Source organism: Rousettus aegyptiacus, unplaced genomic scaffold (genome assembly GCF_014176215.1).
Source record: "Rousettus aegyptiacus isolate mRouAeg1 unplaced genomic scaffold, mRouAeg1.p scaffold_m13_p_5, whole genome shotgun sequence".
In the NCBI taxonomy this organism is placed as follows: Eukaryota; Metazoa; Chordata; class Mammalia; order Chiroptera; family Pteropodidae; genus Rousettus; species Rousettus aegyptiacus.
Genome location: NW_023416308.1, coordinates 84,677,238 through 84,696,704, shown reverse-complemented (window position 1 = coordinate 84,696,704; position 19,467 = coordinate 84,677,238). Strand labels below are relative to the sequence as shown.

The 19,467-nt window shown below is 48.7% G+C and overlaps 1 protein-coding gene across 5 annotated transcripts in view; it reads right to left on the bottom strand.

Annotated features, from left to right (window-relative positions):
* The window catches only part of MICAL2 (microtubule associated monooxygenase, calponin and LIM domain containing 2), a 198,102-nt gene that overhangs the window by 55,863 nt on the left and 122,772 nt on the right, over positions 1–19,467 (bottom strand). For 2 of the 5 annotated variants that reach the window (XM_036221339.1, XM_016135438.2), the window contains exons 22-26: positions 11,969–12,076; positions 10,745–10,931; positions 9,356–9,444; positions 8,024–8,129; positions 4,069–5,373 (exon numbers count right to left, since the gene is read on the bottom strand). In XM_036221339.1, coding sequence (XP_036077232.1) covers positions 5,333–5,373; positions 8,024–8,129; positions 9,356–9,444; positions 10,745–10,931; positions 11,969–12,076 — 531 coding nt within the window. In that variant the 3' untranslated portion in view covers positions 4,069–5,332. Of the gene's footprint in view, positions 1–4,068; positions 8,130–9,355; positions 9,445–10,744; positions 10,932–11,968; positions 12,077–19,467 lie in introns of those variants that run through there. The other 3 variants (XM_016135436.2, XM_016135437.2, XM_016135441.2) reach the window with 3 other exon arrangements.

Sequence of the window (19,467 nt, the reverse complement as noted above, 5' to 3'; positions counted from 1 at the left end):
GTAGGTGGTGTCCGGGGAGGTGTCTGTCCTCACACGCCACTCCTAGGAGCCAAGCCCTGTGGCTCTTTTCTGGCGAGGCCCAGGCTGCAGAGTCAGGGTGAAAACCAGCACCCCAGTTCTGCTGGTGAAATTGTTCCTGTTTCTACCCAAGTCCAGAGACCCTCCTCTCTCCCCCAGAACCGAGGGAGACAACAAAGCAACATGTTCGGTGTACCATGATATTACAGATTAGGAAACTGAAGATCATATCCCTCAGAAGGCAAAATGAAAGCAAAATCAAAACTCCCTTCCCCCAATCAATCGAAGGGCTCTGTGGAGGTAACAGGACTCACAGTGTCACGCTTCTCCTTCAGATACCCCCTCCTGGGCCATGCACCCACGCCCCAAGACCTTTCCCAGCCCAAGTCAATTAGAGGCTCCCCGGTCTGAGGTCCAAGCCAGAAAGCAGGGCCTGCCATTCCTTTAATTCTACAAATATTTATTGAGGGCCCAGTATGTGCCGTGTACTGTGCTACCTGTTGGGGTTACAAGTGTTCAAAAGACAAAGACCCCTGCCCTAGAGGAGCTTATACTCTAGCAAGGGGGAACACATAAACAAACAATACGTGAATGACATAATATGGCTGGAGGCGATAAATGCTATGGAAATACTGTCTTGTCGGGAAAGGGGGATCAGAAGAGCTGGGAGTACAGGTTACAGGGTTAAAGGTAAACCTCGCCTGCAGCGAGACATGGAAACAAAGGTTTTAATCAGGGCGGGGTCAGCCATGTGGATGCTGGGGAAGGGCGTTCCAGGTGGAGGGGACACCCCGTGCAGAGGCCCTGAGACAGAGCATGCCCGGTGCTCGAGGAGGCCAGTGTGGCTGGGGCAGCATGTGAGAGAAGGTCCGAGTCACAGGGGCCAGACCACATCGAGCCCACTGCAAAGCTAAAGTGAAACGAAAACTCCTGCTGGCGGGTGGCAGGAGGGATGGTGGCATTAGAGCTGAGGCTGGGGTGTCTGAAGGGAGGTGACTAGTCACCTTCCAGGGACTGGGGAATCAGAAAACTGGAAAAAATTAGATGTTGCCACTCAGCATGTATGGAGGCCTCTGTTTGGTCTCCAATCTGAAGATGTCCTGTCAGGGGCTCTGAGACTCAGCTGATCTAGAATGCCTGAAAAAAGTGTCCCTCAGGGAGACTTCTGTACAGCATTCCCTGTTGTACAAAACCAGGAAAATGCTATCAAGAACTCAGCCAGGGAGCCCTTGCTGCTCTGAGTGCCACACCTGGCATGCTCACCATTCTGCCTTCATAAAACCCTGTGCCCGAGGCGCTGCTTTCCAGAAAAGAGTCCTTCACAGAAGGAACCTGTCCAATGCCGCTGAGTCGGTACAAAGGGCAGGAGTCAAAGCCAGGTCTCCGGCCACGTCCAGGGCTTGTCCCATGTGCTAAGGCTCTCCCGAGAGCAGCACCTCCCTCCTGGCCTGGGCCTGTGGGACTCGCTGTTCCTTTGCTGCTCTAGATCATTTCCCTAGTATCCGTGAACTTAATATCATTACCAACTTCAAGCTTGCCTCAAGGAGGTGAAGAGTTTGCAAGATGCCCGCCCATATAGTGCTTGGCCCCACGCCTGGCAGGGAGGAAACAGTCAATAACAGCTTCATTTACTTACTTAGGAATTAAGGAAAAAGCTGTAAAAGTGAATGAGTTCACAAAATAAAGGACAGCCCACCCACTCTGCTTGACCCACTTTATTTAATGTTCCAGTTGCATGGAGATTTGTTTCTTCCGCTGGATTATTTCTTTAGGATTGGCTCCCTGGGGTAGGATTACTGGGCCAAAAGGTCGGAGCCCTTTTAGGGATCTTAGTAATTGTTGCCATATTGCTTTCCAGAAAAGATTGTCCCCATTTATCTTTACTCAATAGTGGTTACTAAATTTATACTTTTTTTTTTTTTTACAATCTATTTTTCGTTACCAATTCAGTGGGTACATCATAATTTGCTTACCTTCCTTTGAAAGCCAAGTAAGTACATTTTGTAAATGCTGACTTTTTTATTTTACCATTTATTTTTAAAATTTGCTTTAGTGTGAACTGTCTATGCAACTGCCTTTGCACATTTATAATTCGGTCTTTATCAACCAATATCAATCGATCACTTACACTGTGTGAGGCGCCTGGGAACACCTGCTTTATACGAACCTTTTAAATGTCACAGCAATGACATTTCTTATCATATCTAATTCAAGTTTTTCTCCATTCTTTCTATTGAATATTTTCATTTTATTGTTATACTTCAAGTTTTTAAAATTTAGTTAGATTTATGTCATGTTTTCTTTTCCGTATATAATTTTTTTCTGTCAGAGATTTTAAAGCTTAGAAAGTAACCCATGATCTAATCAATACTTAATTCTATTTAATCTTGTTATTTTACATTTTTGATTTTAAGTTTTTAATAACCTAGTGTTTCTGGATTAAAAAATATTCTACCAACCACTTGTAGACTGTAATGTGCAAAACAGAAAACTGCCCCCCCTCCAACGAAATGCCCATTTTGAATAGCTATAGCAAAACCCACTTGGACAAAGTTAATGAAGCTTCCTTACTGCAGAACTCCTCAGAGACTCGAACATGCTAATGAACCTCGTGGGTGTCTGAGGTTTGGGACGTTTGGCATGATTTGTATTAAACATCTCTCAAACATTGTGACTATGGAACCCTTTGTTCACCTCTTCGAGCTAGTGTTCTGTTGCCACACTTTGGGAAATGTCCATTTAATCTGACTTCAAACCAAAAAATCAAAACTAAGCTCCATGAGAACAAGGATTTTTTTTCCATTTCATTCCTTGCTATATGCCCAGCACGCTGCAGGCGCTCAGTAACTATTAGTTGAGTAAACAAATGAGTGCATGTACAAATGAACAAAACAAATCAAATCTAGTATGCGACACTGAGCATACATACATGCCAAGATGAGGGGAGGGACAGGGACTTTGTGGTTCACTGCTGCATCCTTAGGACCTAGGATATGCCTAGAGCATAGTAGGCATTCAATAAATACTTGAATAGATCAATAAATAAAGGAATGAGTCACTTGCCTAACCTAGCTTCTGACTTCACTCCCTAACACCATTCCCTTCATGGAAGGGGAAGTTTCTCACGTGGATAAGAGTACAGACCCTTGCTCATTATCCCAGGCAGCTGTGAAGGCAGCTTCAGGTACCTGCAGCTAGGTGGGCTCAGAGGCCCAGGGCCCCAGACATGTCCCTTTGGAGGAGCAAGGGCCTTTGCAAAGTTCACAGATGAGTTTTTATACCAGTGTCTGAAGCCCTGCTATATCTAGCCTGGCAATGACAGGCATCCTTCCCAAGGGAGGCTGAGGATCAGACTTCTGGAGGCAAGTGGAACTCCACATCCTTCCTTTATGGAGAAGAGAGCCTGGAGTTGAACCAAGGCCTACCATGGTGCTGTCCTCGAGTGTCCCTGTGAGCAGAGCCTTGCAGCCTAAGACCTTGAGTGACTTGAGCTTCTGGGGTGGGACAGAATCACAAATGGTTCTCCATCTTGGTGAGCACACCCACAATGTTCACTGGGACCTTAAATCAATGTCCGGTCCTTCCTCCTTACCTTTTACTCATCACTCAGCTGAACCAGCGTAAAACTTGCAAGAACAACCTTGGTCATACAGGAACCTAAATCAGTATATGGTTCTTAAGTAAAGCTCTCCTACAGGTCCATGGCTTGGATGTATGGAGAAAATGGGAGAAAACAGCTATTAAGAAAGTAAGTCTATCCTAACAATTGAGGTGACACTGACCCTTACCAATTATGCAGCACCTAGAGCAGAAAAGTACCACGCGTTTTTAAGAAAGAGACCGCAAAGCCTGGCCCAGGAGCATTGGTGACTTTTTCCAAATATTACCCTTGGGTAATATTTCCTTTTAGAATGACCAGCACAGCCCCAGAGAGTCCCATGTCACCATAAGTGCAAGTCCTGTCATCAGTTTAGGGAAGTATGACCCCCCTAAACCAACCTGTGTTTCAAGTTTGGGCAGCTTCCATGGCAAAGAAGAGAGGAAACAATAAGCTTTATAAAGAACCATATTTATTTTCATTTACAGCATCAAATACCATAAATAAAGCTAAACATTGTTTGCTGTGTGCAAAATACAGGGTTCCATGTGGCACTGTAAATGACTACCAAAGGTCATAAACATGCATTTCGATGACATGGGGGAGGCTAGCTAAAGAGGAGGCTGAGAGGGGAGGAGGGCACTCTTTGGTTGACATTCTATAAAGGGAGGGAGACTCTGCAAGAGAAGATAAGACAAGAACGATGACTTCGTACTGGCTAGCATCGGCGCCGATGCAGTGAGTGATGCAGCATGCAGGACAGTGCAGACAGGCCAAGAGGTCAGCACGGCTCTGGGCCACGTGCAGGACAGGCAGCACCTGCAACCTGAGACTGTGAGGCCTGGCCTACCACAGCTCGCCCCGTACTTGACATGGTGTTTCTCTTTAAAAGCACTTTGAATGTCCTGCTGCTCTATGTAATGAGTCAGCGGGGGATGTGTGTTTTGAGCAGGGCCATGAAACTGGCCGCTTCAGGACTGGAGTTGAACTGAGTGGTTTCTCAAAGCCATCCCTGGCCCATGATGATGATTGCTCTAGTTGAAGCTTCTTCATCATCTGGGGCTTTATGAGCCAAGAGAGATAAGAAGAGCCACTGCAAGATCCGTGGATCTATAATGTAGGCTGCAGTAGAGAAAGAATTGCGAGGAAAGTTGTGATGATGTGTTTAAAATACAGAGCATGGGTCAAGCTGGTGATGAAGCTAGGGAGTATTTTTTTTTTAAATCCCTCCAAAAATCATCACTTATGATTTTGATTAATGACGTTAATAATAATCTTTATATTAGAACCAATTTAAGAAGATGCTTGTACGCATGTGCTTTTTCAGGGGCTGCTAGACAAAGGAGTTCTTTTCCAAGGCGACCGGAGCCCTCTCTATGGTACTGTCTCAGTCAAGGTTAACCCTCCCAGGAAGGTAAGCGGCTCCTGTCAGTGCAACTAGAAAAGCATGCGCGCAGGCCACAGGGAACGGAGGGCAGGCGGAGCATGCACCTGGCGTCGACTGGGCTGCCGGCTCAGGGGGATCGGAAACAGCTTTCAAGCTGAACACCACCCCACACAGTTCTCCGACAACGCCGCCACCAAATGAATCCATTAGTATGCAAGACGCGCGCAGTTAGCACAAACGGTACCACGGATGGGTGCGGAAAGCGGCTTAGGGGTTAGTCCCACTCTGAAAATCGGCAAGAAAACCAGTCACCTCAGAGCAGAAGTGCGTCAGCCAAGGAGTGGGTGTAGCACTGGAAGGCTGAAATGAACTGACGGCCACAGTGTAAGGTTGGAAAGAGAGAGAAAAGAGAATTTAGTTTGGAGGAAAAAAGAAAAACGATTGACAAGAGAAGACACGGGAGTTGAAAATAAGGCATCCATTAAAAATGGGGAAACTTCCCCAAACAAGTCACTGCTTGCTTAGGACAGATGAACCTTTCTGGTAGTGACCGCTACCTGGCCACAGAAGTGAGTACGTGTGGTCTGCACACGCCAACACTCTACCGCTCTCGAGAGCTCCCTCAGGACCCCTTGCCCCCCAATTTTCTCTCTGCCCCAATTTTACTCTAGTGTCTCATATTCACTTTAGAATATGTTGTGGAGGCCTGGAAGTCTCCACACCCCTGGGAAACACAGGGTGCTTGGTGCCGCCCACCAGGAAGGTTCAAAGTCTCAGAACATACAGACATCTCAGGCTTCTGACGGGCACACCCTGTCTCATCAGAGTAATTCAAAACAGTCTCTTTATGGCCATAAATGACATTCTCAGAAATTCTAACTCTGGCTTTTTATGGAGCATTCCACAGAGCATCTCGTCCTGCCCTGAGCTGATAATAATAAAAATGACGTGGCTCTGCTTGTGCTCACATTGGGGAATTTACTTTTGGGAATCAAATATAAGATGAATCAAAGGCTAATCCCACCATGGTGAACATTAAAATCCCAGCAAAATTTTGTAAAAACACAATGCAAGTCATCAGACTGAGAACAGATCCAATAAGGATAGGGGTGCCATTTCCCATGGACTTCGCCACAGCCATGCCCTGTTTTACCCCAGGAGTTCAGGGAATTGTTTGTAGAAATGCCTTCCCCCTTCTTTCCATCCTATAGAAACTTGTCACTTCAAAGCCCTCAAGAGCTCTGCTCCAAACCCACACCAGGTTCCATCCTACTTAATCTAGAAGAAATCTCCAGAGTAACAAGTGCATGGAGCTGTCTTCAGCCCGGCAACTCTAGATACATTGAACATGGCAGAAGGCAACTCTAGATACATTGAACATGGCAGAAGGCCTTTTTCATATCAGCCTCTCCATTTTCAACCAGACCCAACAGTGTGCATGTCCAGGCAGAGTGTAGTGGGTGAAGGCGGGGAGGGGCAGTGCGGGGAGGGTGGAGAGTGGGCAAGGAGTTTAGGCCTCTTCCAGATGCCCAGAGTAAAGATTGCAGGTAGGCTCAATGCCTGTTTTTGTCCTTAATAGGGCATATTTGCATCAGTCAATAAATAGCTTCCACTCCAGCCTCCTCTGCCAATCAAGACAAAGGGGAGATTACTCCTGGAGGTCAGACACATTCCTTTGCTAGGACAGTGTGAAAATAAATGTTTTATGACTGTTTTGACCAAATATGCATGGTGGCCAGCCGGTTGAACAGTCAGGAGGTCTGTGAGCAGCACTCACTGGGCAGGCCACGCTTCCCATAAATACCACTCTGAGGCGCTAACACACACCCTTTGTCCCAAAGGACCTGGTGTGAGAGAGCAAATTCTTCCCTCAGCCTCTCCATTATGGACCCTGAGTGGCCTTGGGTCAGACTGCAGCTGGGGCTGGGGACCAGATAGGGAGCCAGCAGCTGACATAGTGCCTCTTCGGCAGGCATTGCATCAGCTTGACAGAGCTCTGCACGGTTAGGTGCCAGTGGACTTCTGCCGCAGTGCTCATTAGTGGGAAGGGAAAATGCATGTTTGTAGGAATCTGCTCCAAACCCCATGGTTCTATGTCATCTGGCTATTATTTGGGGGGAAATTTAATCTATTATTTTACATAGAAACAAGGGAGCAAAAAAATCTTCCTCTGGGAGGAAATTTAACAGCCAACTACACACTGCCACATGCTTTTGTATGTTTCTTTAGACTGTCCTTCTACTCTTTCCTTATAAAATAATTATACTTTTGTGCTGCAAAAAAATTGCCCCCTCTTGACAAATGGCAGCCAGGTCTGTAGATCGAAAGGCACTTATTTAGGTAAAAGCCCAAATCATTAATGTTGCAGGCAATGACTATTACAATTGGCTGCAGTATGGGAGGGGTTTGTAATACCAGTATAAATTTCAAACCCATGTACAGAAAACCTGACACACATAGTAAAAAATGCTTTCTTTTGGCTTATTAAAAGTTAAAAATTGAAATGTAAACCTAGAAATACGGCTCACTTTGGTATAAAAGAAGTACAAATCTCTATAAAAAAAATCCTTCATATCGTGCTGGCCCTAGCATAGTGAGCAGGTGTTCACCTTGCAAGTCCAGCACAGGTGGCCAACGTGAAACTCTTTGGCTTGTGGCTTAAGGTACACTGGGCTTCCTGGCCAGGGCCTTAGCTAACTACAAACACACCGCCATCTACGCTGGAAATGTGAAGGCCCTCGGGGCGGCTGCCCTTCAGTGGCGCTTGGCCGGCATGAACGTGAGCACCCAGTCGCGGATGCTCTCGAGGGACTCCTGGGACTCCAGGTACATGGAAGCCAGAACCTCGGAGAACACCCACAGGAGGGGCAGCCCAAGGCTCAGGAGCTCGTACGTGTAGCAGTAGTTGTGAGCATTGTCCCTGAAATGCAGGCCGGCTGCGCGCAGGAGTCCCCGAATCCAGTTAAGCAGGTGCCTGAGCGGCCAGCTTAGCGCCTTCCTAAAGGAGGAAGTGGTGATACCTGGGGGGCTGCCTGCGGGCGGGCCAATGACAGCGGCTGCGCAAGAGCTTTCTGTGGGCAGGTCCCGCCGCAGAGGGGCTTCCTGCTCCTTCCACATTCCCTCCTCCTGAGAAAGATCAAAGGGAGAGTATTTAGTTTATGATTCTCACAGTGGACCCCTTGTAGAAAAGACAAAGAGAGACAATAAAAATAGAGCTTGGCAGACCCAGTACTTCCCCCCCCTCCCCCACCAATAATCACAGCGCACCCTTCACTACTGAGGAGGAAAGTGAATATGCACCGGGAAGTGGGCAAATTCACCAGCCTTCAAAACGCATGTCCTTCGACTCAGAAATCCCATTTCCAATGACATATTCTAAGTGCATAATTCGACATGTGGATAAGGATGTGGGTACGAAGATGTTCACGGTAAAAATATAAGGCAAAACATTAAGCAATCTAAAGGTCCAACATGGGACTTGTTAAATTCTCGACCAGTTTTTATAGGCATCAAAAATCAAGCCCCCAAAGAATTTTTAATGTCATGGGAAACTGTTCTTGATACAGTGTTAGTGGGGACAAAAAGGAATATAAAGTTGTGGCGACAGGATTGCAACTAGATTAAAATATATTCACATACAAAAAGAAGTCTGGAAGGAAGTATTACAAAATTAATCATGGTTTACTCAGAATGAGTGATGACGGGTGATTTAACTTTCTTTATATACTTTCATTTATTTACCCACTTTTCTACATTAAGCTTATATTAATGTGTAATCAGAAAAAGCTGTGAGTCGTGGGTCTTTGCTGGCAGTGATTAATCAAGCTGTAGAAGCTAAGAGCTGCCGGGGGGGGGGGGGCGCTGTAACAAGTTGTCCATACTTCCAGCAGGCTGGTCACTTTGATGACATCCAAGAACCTGGGGAAAAGACTTAGAAACCACAGCAAAGGTTGGGTCCAATACCAGGCACCCCTGAAAATGTCAGCCAGTGGTTATAAAGGAGGCAGAGGGGAAGAAGACATGACATAGGGACCACAGGGGATGACCCGTAACTTCTGCATGGCTAAGCATATTGTCCCATCCCTGGTACATAGGAAAGCTCTATTATGCTTCTCATGAGAGGCCAGCACAACCACTCACCTGGGAGCCGGCATCTGGTGGGACACACCCCAGAAGAGAGCTGAACAGACAGAGGCAAAGGGACCCTTCACACCAGGGAGTAGAGCCCTCCTCTTCGTCTATGAATCTCAGTCCCTCTAGGGCCAGAAATGATGGCCTAACGTAGAGGAGCCTTTGAAAACCTTCTATCTAGGGGCCTTCTGTTTCCCCAGCCCTTTCAAGACCAAACGTACCTCTCTTTGTTGCTTCAACTCCGCCCGTCTCTTTCGTTGCTGAGTATTGGTTTTACAGTGAATGAAATGAGGCTTGCAGAAAAACTTGCCTGTAAAAAGAAACACACACTCACAAAGATTTTTCTCCCATAAGCCAGAGCCACAGCATTCATCAGCCAAATGCCCACCATTGTTTCGGTCAGAAAATGCCATTAATGGAGCAAGCCCAGGACAGCTCACACTTGGGAAAGTTTCTATCATCTGCCTTAAGGAAGTATCACTGAGATGAGGTGCAAGACCCTTTGCTACCTCAGAGGGAGGCTGCAGCAATGGGGGGCTCCCATGGATGAGGCTGAAACTCTTAGATAATCCCCGAACCAGAGCGAGCCTGTCTCTTCCCAAGGGCAGTTGCCAGGCAACAAAACGGACAGCTCTGAGCAGTGACATCATCTCTAGCTCCTCCTTCTTTCTGGGACCCCTGGTGATGGGAAAGGCTCAGAACAGATGGCAGTAGTGATGGGGAAATAAAGCCCAGGAGAGATACACATTGGGCCACTGGCCACTGCCCAGGATAACCGGGTACCTTCCAGAAAAGTCTTCTTTGTTCAAAGTTACGACAGTTACAGGTGATGGGAATAACAACAGGAAAAACTTAGGTAGGACTCAAAATATCAGGTACTATTCTAAATGCTCCCTGTAAGTTAACTTATCCACCCTCACAACCACCTTATGAGCTAAGTACTGTGATCCTCATTTATGGATGAAGTAATCGAGGGACAAGGAGGTTAGGGAACAAGCCCTATGACTAGTAAATGGTACAGTCTGGATTTGAACCTGGCAGTTTAGTTTGAGGGTATGAAATCATAAGCACTGTGCTGTACTGCCTGCCTCTCATTGTACTGGGCAGTGCAAATACTGAGTGCTGAAAATTAGACAGGCAATAATCACTCAATTCAATGAGTGCAATTCCCTCATCGATGGCCTCTGATAGGCCACTTATTGGAACAGATGTTACTATTATGGTTATTTTTATAATACAGACTTTGTGAATAATAACACTTATAAACCATCATTTATTCAACCCTTATCACATGAGCAGTATGGTGCTGAGCATGTGTTTCTCAACTACTCAGGGGCAATGGAAGGCAGTGAGACTGAGTGAGAAAATGTACGCAAAGCTCTTGGCACATAGTAGGTGCTCTCCACTGCCATACATGCAGCATGGGCAGCTTCCTCTTCCCCTGGAAGTCCCTGCCCACCACAGACAGCCTCTCTCTTGAGGAATTCCCAGCTCCCTGAATAGCTTTCCTGATGCCCTCTACTCTCTGAGAAGTGTTGGGCTCCCCAGAGCCTCCAGAGGGACAGAGCCCAGGCCAGAGAACAGTGCTGCCCCTGAGGGAAGAGAGTTACCTTCATCGCCATCGAAGGCGTAGGCGGCCAGGCGCAAGGTGGTGGCGCAGACGCTGCAGCGGAAACACTCTCGATGGAAGAAGTGGCCCTCTGCGCTCAGCCGCTCCATCACGTACACACGCTTCTTACAGAAGTAACAGGTGTCACTGCCGCCCACGTTTAGGGGAAACACCTTCCGAATAGTTTCCTGTGGGGCACAGGGCATCGGGAGAGAAGAGCAGGGTTAGGGCTGATGCCAAGTCTTGAAGTGCGAGGCCTAGGCTTTTAGAAATTCTGACCTGAATCATAGGAACCTTGCAGGCTCCTGTTTGCTGCTCATGTTACTTCGGGCACTTCAGCAAAAAGTGAGCATGGCAAGATGCACTCCCAACACAGGCCCCGGAAGAGCAGGTACAGCTGTTAGCTGTACACCCAGGCGGGCAGGCTGGCCGCCGGATGGGCAAGGAGGGAGCTGTCCCCTAGGCTGGCTGCTCTGGTTCGGGCGTAGGAGTGATGTCTCCTGATCTAACAGAGTGGGCATCCGTCACAAACATGCCTACCTGGCGATACTGTTTCCAAAACTCTGTCCCTGGGGTTACGTATTGCCTGGGTCTGAAATGAAGTCACTAAAAGAATGTTTTACACATCCTTGTCCAGCTGCAGTAACTCAGGTCAGGCAAGGAAAGGTAGTGGCATCAAAATTGTTCAAGAGAATTGTAGAAAAGGGAGAGGCTATGTCTTACACATCACCAAGTGGCCAAATTCCTAAATGCATGGAGGGGGGGGGGGTGGGGATGGGCCAGGGCAGGGGTGCACCTGGGTGATTCCAGGGTATGTGCCGAAGAGAAGCCAAAGGAATTGTCAACTCACATTGCTGGTGACTGCAATGAGCGGCCTCACTTGGAGCAGGGGGGAATTTAAAGGAAAGGGGTGTTTCTCCATTACTGAATTCTCAATTCAATGCAAAATGGCTACTTATTTTGGACACTAAACATTGACAGTCAAGGATGTCTGACCATGTAGACGGCCTCGCCTGGTGTTTTCACCGAGTGCTCCAGAGTCCCAGACAGGTGGGAGAATGATTTGCCTTGTGAAACGACCCCCAAGAAAGCTGAGAGGGGTTTGCCTCCCCCTCACTCTACTCTGATCCAGCCCATTCTCAGCCCCTCATGTCCAGGAGAAAGGGCGCCTTGGGAGGGCCAGAGCCCGTGTCTGTGGGCAAAGGCTGAGGGGTGCGTGCCTTACCAGGTCTGGCGAGGTGGCCTGGGCCTTAGGTCTGTGATCATTCATGTACAGATTGACCAGGACTTCAGCGGCAGCCCCTATCCCACTGGATACTTTCCCTACTGTCAGCTACCCAAGAGCAGAGGTAGAGGAGACAGAGACAAAGATAAGGCCAGTTAACATGAACAAGCTGGATGTGGGAGGGGGCTCCACGCCCACATGCAAACAGCACCACACATCCAGGGAGGGGTAAAACCAGCCAGCGGCAAGCAGCAGGCACTCTGGGATTGGAGTGAAGGACAGAAATGAACCCCTGTGGCCCTGTGTGATCCAGGTGACTAAGAGAACTACATTCACTGGGGGTGCAAGGCCTTCGGGAGTCAATTGAGTTTCTCAGTGCACAGACAGGGTGAATGAATCCAGAGAGAAGAAGGATCTATCCAAGGCCACTTAGCAAATAGACACTAGATTCAGGACTCTACTCTGGTCTCCTGACCCCCACCCAGGCACCTTCACATGGCCTTTTTTTTTTTTTTTTTTTTTTAATCAGTGGCTGGGAAATCTTGTGCTGTTTAGCTTGGTCACCACCATAAAGGAGTGTCTGCACCGGTATGACTGGAGCCTCCAAAAGCTGGTGAGGCGCAAAGGCTGAGCAAAGTAGACAAAGAGCTAAGGGACCAAGACGTCACAGACAACTGAACAGCAGCCGCCCTCCCACAGAGACTCTCCCCTTGGCGGGCAGTGACCTGCTGCTTAGTGAGCCCCCAAGGACCTCGACGGTGAAGACCCTGCTCCACCACCAGCTGGTTCTGAGCCCAGGCACAAAGCTCTCCACTGCTATGCTCGGTTTTCTCATTTAGTAAAATGGGGATAATCATGCCTGACTCATGGACGTGTGGTTAAGAGCCAAGTAAGGAAACATATGTCAAAGTCCCTGGCACTTAGCAGGGTTTGGGCCAAGATGAGCTAGACTCTTCCCTCCCTTCTTCCTCTGAATCCAGCAGGCCCAGCCTGCCCTGCAGTAACCGTGTCCCTAGGGAGCGATGATGGTTTCTGAGTCCCTCCAGGCCAGGACCACTGACCACCCTGCCAGCAAAAGTAATGACTAGACTAGACGTGAATCTGGCCCACAGTGGATCAGGATGGGGAGCTCCACTGAAGTCTGCAGGTGGCAGTGCCCACAAGGTTCCAGAGCAGGTGATGGGCACGGCCAGCCCAGAGGCAGGACAGTGGTTTTATGTGGGACCCAGGAACCACTGCCTGATGGGCTGTGGGTGCCTGGCCTCCTGAGAGCATGATGGCCCATGCCTGCCTGTGAGTGCCTGGACGCCCCACGACATGTCAAGGAACTGGGGAAGGGGTGGGATGTGGCAGCCCAAGCAGACATGGCACAACCACACACACATCCCCCAGAAAAACCAGCCTGCTCCCCTTTTCCCCACCAGGTCTGAAAGGCCACCCCGGGAACGCTGCAGTCTCCTCTGCAGAGATACAAACCCGCACAGTATGAGATTCGGTACATGACCCTGGAGGGAGGGCGGCTCCGGACGCTCCCTAGCCTCCGAGTCCAGCTTCTGGGAGACGTGGCCAGAGCTGTGACGGAGGCGGAAGGGCCTCAGGAACAGGCAGATGGCCTTCGCAAGGACCAATAACAGGGCCCTCAATCTACACCCAAGACTGCTTTTGGGAGGCCACATCTAATCCCAGAACAGAAAGCCTCAAGCATACGGCAAGAGGTTCAGGGAACAGCAAAGCAAACGGCAGCAGGCTCCCACAGCTTCCCAACGCCTGGCAGCGATGCCCAGCCTCAGATACTGAGACTACCTCATCAGATTCCAGCAAGAGCACAGGCACCACAAGAGAACGAACAGGTAGGGGATGCCGAACAGCCTGGGGAGCATGACAAGACCCTGAGACACCCCCTCTCTTTCTCATGAAGATAGCCCCAGCCTAACAGCAACTTTGGATCTGTCTCTCCAGACCACATGTGTGGCTCTGAGGGATTGTAGAGAATGTGGCTGTAGGCCTGCTGGGGGAGTGTCTGGTCCTACCACTCAGACAGATGGGGCCTCTTCAGACTTCACAGAGCTTGCTCCTTCCCAGCCAGACTAGTTACTCCCCTGCCCCCAGCCCATCCCCCAAGCTGGCCCAGTCTGAGAGGGATTCGGATTCTGCTTCTGCGCACACTCTCCGTCATGTTCCAGATTTCACAAATGCCAAGGAGCTTGGTTCCTGTTTTCAAGAAATGTTCAAGTGCCTTGGTTCTGGACAATATGCCACAGTTTGCCTGGTGTCCCATCCCCTGACACAGGCCCCTCAGGTAGAGGCTGCAGAATACTGAGTACTTCCTGGGTTTATCTCAAAATAAAGAAGATAGGTCAGATGTACCTCTTTCCCCAGAGTGCCCTTGTGTGGCCATCTCCTCTGGCCTAGCGTGTGGACTGGCTCCATGGTGCTTCTCCAGAAAGGCGCCATGGTGATGCTGTGATACCCATGTGCAATTATCGCCTCCCCTGAGTTAGCAGAGGTTGACACTGTGCTTTCTCGGGCTTTAAATACAAGTCCCCAGTAAGACCTTATTAACCACTTAGCTAATAAGCACTTGTGCCGCTGAGCTTCCGTGTAAGCCTGACTCGGGGAGCAATTACGGAAGCACGTAGAGGGCTATGTGGCTGCTATGGGTGTTGCCAGAACTCGTCGGTGTGGTCTCGAGCCTGCTCCGTTGTTCTACCAGCACAGGACCCTGTCCATTCACCTGGCCAGGAAATGAAGGGCGAAGGCACTGGTTTTTTATTATGGGCCAAAAAGGCTCCTTTCTCCCAGTTAAATCCACATCCCCGCTCTGTGACAGCGGCTTTAAGAATAGAATGTAAGCTTCCTGAAGGAAATTAGCAGAGTCTTCTACATACGTGTCCCAACTTGATGGAAACCATCCCGGAATCACTAATAGCCAATACCAAGAAGTGGATAGGTACTTTCTGGAGAGGTCACAAGGAGACCAGATGATAGAGAATTTATCTCAAGGTCTTCACCCAAAGACCCGTGTGAAGGCGAACATTAGATTAGGGATCATGCCTTCTTTTCTGTTTCCTGACAGCAGGATGCCTTATTGGCTCCATGAGGGTGAGGACATGAGCAGCTGGCCTTGTGCTAGCTCAGTGCTTCTCGTCCTATCAATGGTGAATGACTAGTTTTTTTTCTTTTTTTTTTAGTCTCTAATCTCTTGCGGCCTGATACTTTTGAACACAATAGAAATGAAATACTGGAAATACAATCACATTCTTGGATGTGCAGCAATGTCACATTGCTTTACATGTGTCCAATGCTTACTCTTACTTACCTGCTGTGCTCATTGGGTCACAGACCAGTACCTGCCTGTGGACCACACTTTAAGTAGCACTGCTCTAGTTAACCAGGAAATTATCAGGCTCTCAGGATGCTGAGAAAGAGATGCTCAACTTGTGGAGAAAGTTCTAGAAAACTTGGCCTGATATTGACCTCAGAGTAAGACCTGGAGGTTTTTAACAACATCCTTGCAGAGCTGCCAAAGAGTCCGTAAAGAATCTGGGCTGCTTCTCCGATGGCACTGGGCTCCCAAGAACAGTTGGCAGTTGATGAGTCCAAAGCACTGTCACCAGTACAGCTCCACATTTCCACATTCTGGGACTTCTTCTCTCCCCTCTCAGATGGCCTTCACTGGGGGAGCTCCCACTTGCCTGGGTTCCCTCCTCTACCTGACTAAGAATATCTGGCCCACCCAGGATGAGAGCACTGGCTTCTTTCCCCTGAGTAAACCCAGATTCTAACATGGTGACATAACTGTTCTCACAAGCACCATCACCAAAGGCTGCAGAGGATGGCTGGACCTCCACAAAGAGGCATTCCTGAGGCAATCCCGTCATTCCCAGCCTGGAATATGATGGCGCCTGCCTGGATGTTGGGGCCTTTCTCGCTCTGCTTCGAGCTGGCCCATCTCCCCTTTGGTTTGCATTCCCCGATGTAATGACACTGTCTTCATCACTCCTGGCACAGGACAGATGCTCTGAATGAACAAGGAAGCAGGCTTCTGGGCCCTTTTGTGTCCAAACAATGGCAAGTTCCCACCTTGGGCCTGGAACTCAGCGAAGAATACCTTGCGTTCGGACCATGCTCCTCCACAGAGCTTGGCCACCTGGCCTGCTGTGAGCATCCTGAAGCCCATATGGGTCAGGAAGGGGTGAGAGTGGAGCTTTCAGGGGCTCGGGGCTCACCAGAGGAGGAGGTTTCCACAGGTAGGGCTAGAGGACATCTCCTGGGCCACCCTGGGTGCCTGGGCAAGGACATTCCTCACTGAGGAGTTCGTGCATGAGAAACATCAGAGGCTAGGCTGGTGGACCTGAGTCCTCAGCCATATGGCCAAGGTAAGGGAAAGAAAGGAATAGGATTGAAATCTCTTCATCTGAAGGGGTCTGAATATTACCTGCTCAGAGATGAGATGTAAGTAGGGCTTTGGGGCTGTTACTGTCCCTCATATCTGTGGCTTCATCCCCTGGTGCTAGTCACTGTGCTGATCATATGCATTTAACCCTCATGGCCTGGCAAGGTGGGTCTAAGAGTCCCCCTTCACAGCTGGGGCAGCTGAGGTTCAGGCAGACTCTAACTCACCTGAGGCCTCACTGTTCCTGAGTGGCTCGGATGGAAATAGGAACCTGATGGTGACTTCTTTGCATTTAGGAAGATAAGAATCAATCTGCATTTTGGGTAAATGAGCTTTCTTCTAGAATTCTCCTCCTCTTTGGAAATAGCACACTTACTGGGTACTTCCGACAGGTTTTTTGTTTGTTTGTTTGTTTTTTGACATAGACTGACATTGTATTATTCTAATCACCCTCAGGAGTAGCTGCTGTCATCTTCATTTTATAGATTAGGAAGCTAAGGTGCTAAGAGGTCCACTAATTTGTCTAAGGTCACACAGTAATTGGTGCTCTGACCCCAAGTGCGACTCCAAGCCCATAACCTCCTCCCTGTAGCAATTTGCCTCCCTGAGACATACCACCATAAAGCTCCTTATGCTAGGATACACGCAGGAGACATCCAAAAATCTGCCTGGCTCTATCTCTGGGACAGAGAAAAGGACAATGAGGTTGGAGGCAGCCTTGAGATCTACCCTGTATCAGAAGAAACAAAGGCAGATCGGTCAGCCAAGACTGTCCGGCTTCCCTCTAATATGCAGGTCTCCAGAGTAAATGCTGCAAATCCAGTTTTAAAACAAACATCCCCAAGTGGAGAGAAAGCTCCTTTTGCAATGCACATAGCTCTTCTGACCCAGGAGGACTAAACCACAGCCTTAGCCCAGTGAGGCCATCCCTCATGCTCAGCTGTGCAAACACTCGGCCGCCACTTTGTTCTTGTGAGAGCTCACCAGCCTTGGCAAATGGCTAGCAGCCATGGCAGAGGCCAAATGAGCAGTGGGCTCCCTTCTTGAAGAAATAAGTTAACGTGGACAGTAGAGGGCTGATACTGCTACAGGCGGGCTTGTTTGATGGGATGGATGAGCCAAATGGTGCTGAGGACATAAGACTGGATGTAATTTCAGAGTCTAAGGTCTTCAAAGACAAGACTCTGGGGAAAGGATCTGGGCCCTAAACAAGAGGGCCTCGGACTCCCTATAACTAACTGTTCAGGCCAAAAACAAACAAACAAACAAGCAAGCAAATACTCAACCCAGCAGAATCATTCTGAATGTTAAGGCAGAATGCCAATCTGAGAGGGTGGGCAAGTGTAGTCTGAAGGCAGAATCAGTGACCCAAGTTTGTGTCTCTGAGAATAACATATGCTCCTCATGGTAAGTTTGGCCAAGCCTGCTCCCACAAGGAAGTGATTATCCCTGGATCTTCAGACTTGCAGGGTGGGGCTCTAGGGCAGGAACAGAGACATGCTGCCTGCCAGGAGGTTGTCAAGGACTAAGCATCAACTTCCAAGTGCATTTTCCTTCCTCTGGCTTCCCTGAATTGAGGCAAACTTGGGTCACTGGGCAATGAGAGCAGCCCATAATCTGTTGGGAAGAAGCATTACATCCCAGGCTCTTTCCAGGAGGGAGGCTCTCTGAGCTCCACCAAGACTGAATGAAGTAGCTTGTCACTGGATTGCCACCTAATTTAGGAGGCAGCCAGTTCTCAGAGGAGAACATCCCTCTGCCAGATTCTGCATGTGCAAAGTCCAGTGTTTGATCAATGGTGGAGCTGGGTAAGGGGTGGGGTAGTAACACTGGGAATATCATCTCCAAGAAACTTTCCCTCCATCCCTAACTGCCTGCAGTAGCTTCACAGTAAGATCTGGAGGGGTCTGTGGGTGTTAAGTGCAAACTGGGTCCTTTTTACAAATGGAGAAACTAAGGCACAGAGAGAGTAACTGACCTGCCATATATCCCAGAATGACCCTTTCTAAGAGCTCTTGGATCATTCCCAGACACACTGTGAATGGCACAACAGGGCAGAAGCTACTAAAATATCCCAATTACACCGTCAGCTGACGGCCAAGGTTGGCTTGGGACACGGGATAAGAAAAACCTTGCTCCTTTCTTGGGGCTCTTACTTGCACCCTTCTTCCCCCGCCCCCACCCCCAACACACACAGAGAAAGAGAGAGAGAGAGACAGAGAGACAGAGAGAGAGAGTGTGTGAGTGAGGTGTGTGAGAGAGTGACAGGGGGCAGATTGATGGGGTGGGGTCTTCCAGATACATACCAAGAAGCAACTCCTAATTTTTTTACTAATGCAACTCTGGTAGGAGAATATTCAGCACCACCCACTGAGCCTAGGTGGGAGCTAAACAGCTTGGATGTGTTCAGAGGAGGCTGTCTGTGGAGAAGAGATGCCAAACCTACTTCCCTGAGCAACAGCTAAAGAAGTGGCCTTCACATCGGTTTTTAGGCTCATCAGTTCCAAAGGCCAAGCTTCTCTGGAGGCTGCCCTTCTCCCACCTGATGGTGTTCCCAGCATATTAGGTAGTAGAAGGGCAAGTGGAAAACATAAAAAGTGCCCCAGAACCCAAATTTAATAATTGCTCATGGTACATTTTCTTATCAACTTAACCACAGTTAGCTCCACACTTCCTTCCTTCCTTGGAGCCAACCTCTGCACTGTTGAGTCATTCTTCTAGAACACAGTGCAGATCCTTCAGTGGCTCTTTATAAGAGGATGGAATGAAATTCAGTAACGTGAAAAGAGTGGGCTCACTTTCACACTCATCTCTGTACCGCCATAAATACTTTTATTTCCAAACTCAAGTCATACCAGCATTCTGACCTTACAGCCAAATGTTGGCAATTTCATCTGGTAAAAAATTATTTCTAATATGCTGCTTGCCATCCAAACTTCAGTAAGGGAACTGTACCACCCTCCTCTCTGTTTCCTCTGCATCTGGCATGATGACTGGCACATGACAGGTGCCCCACTAATGCTTGCTGGATGAGCGAGCACCGTTAGGTGAGTTTTCGTGTGCTGCCTGTTCCAGTATGTTGCTGGCTCCAACGCAAAAACAA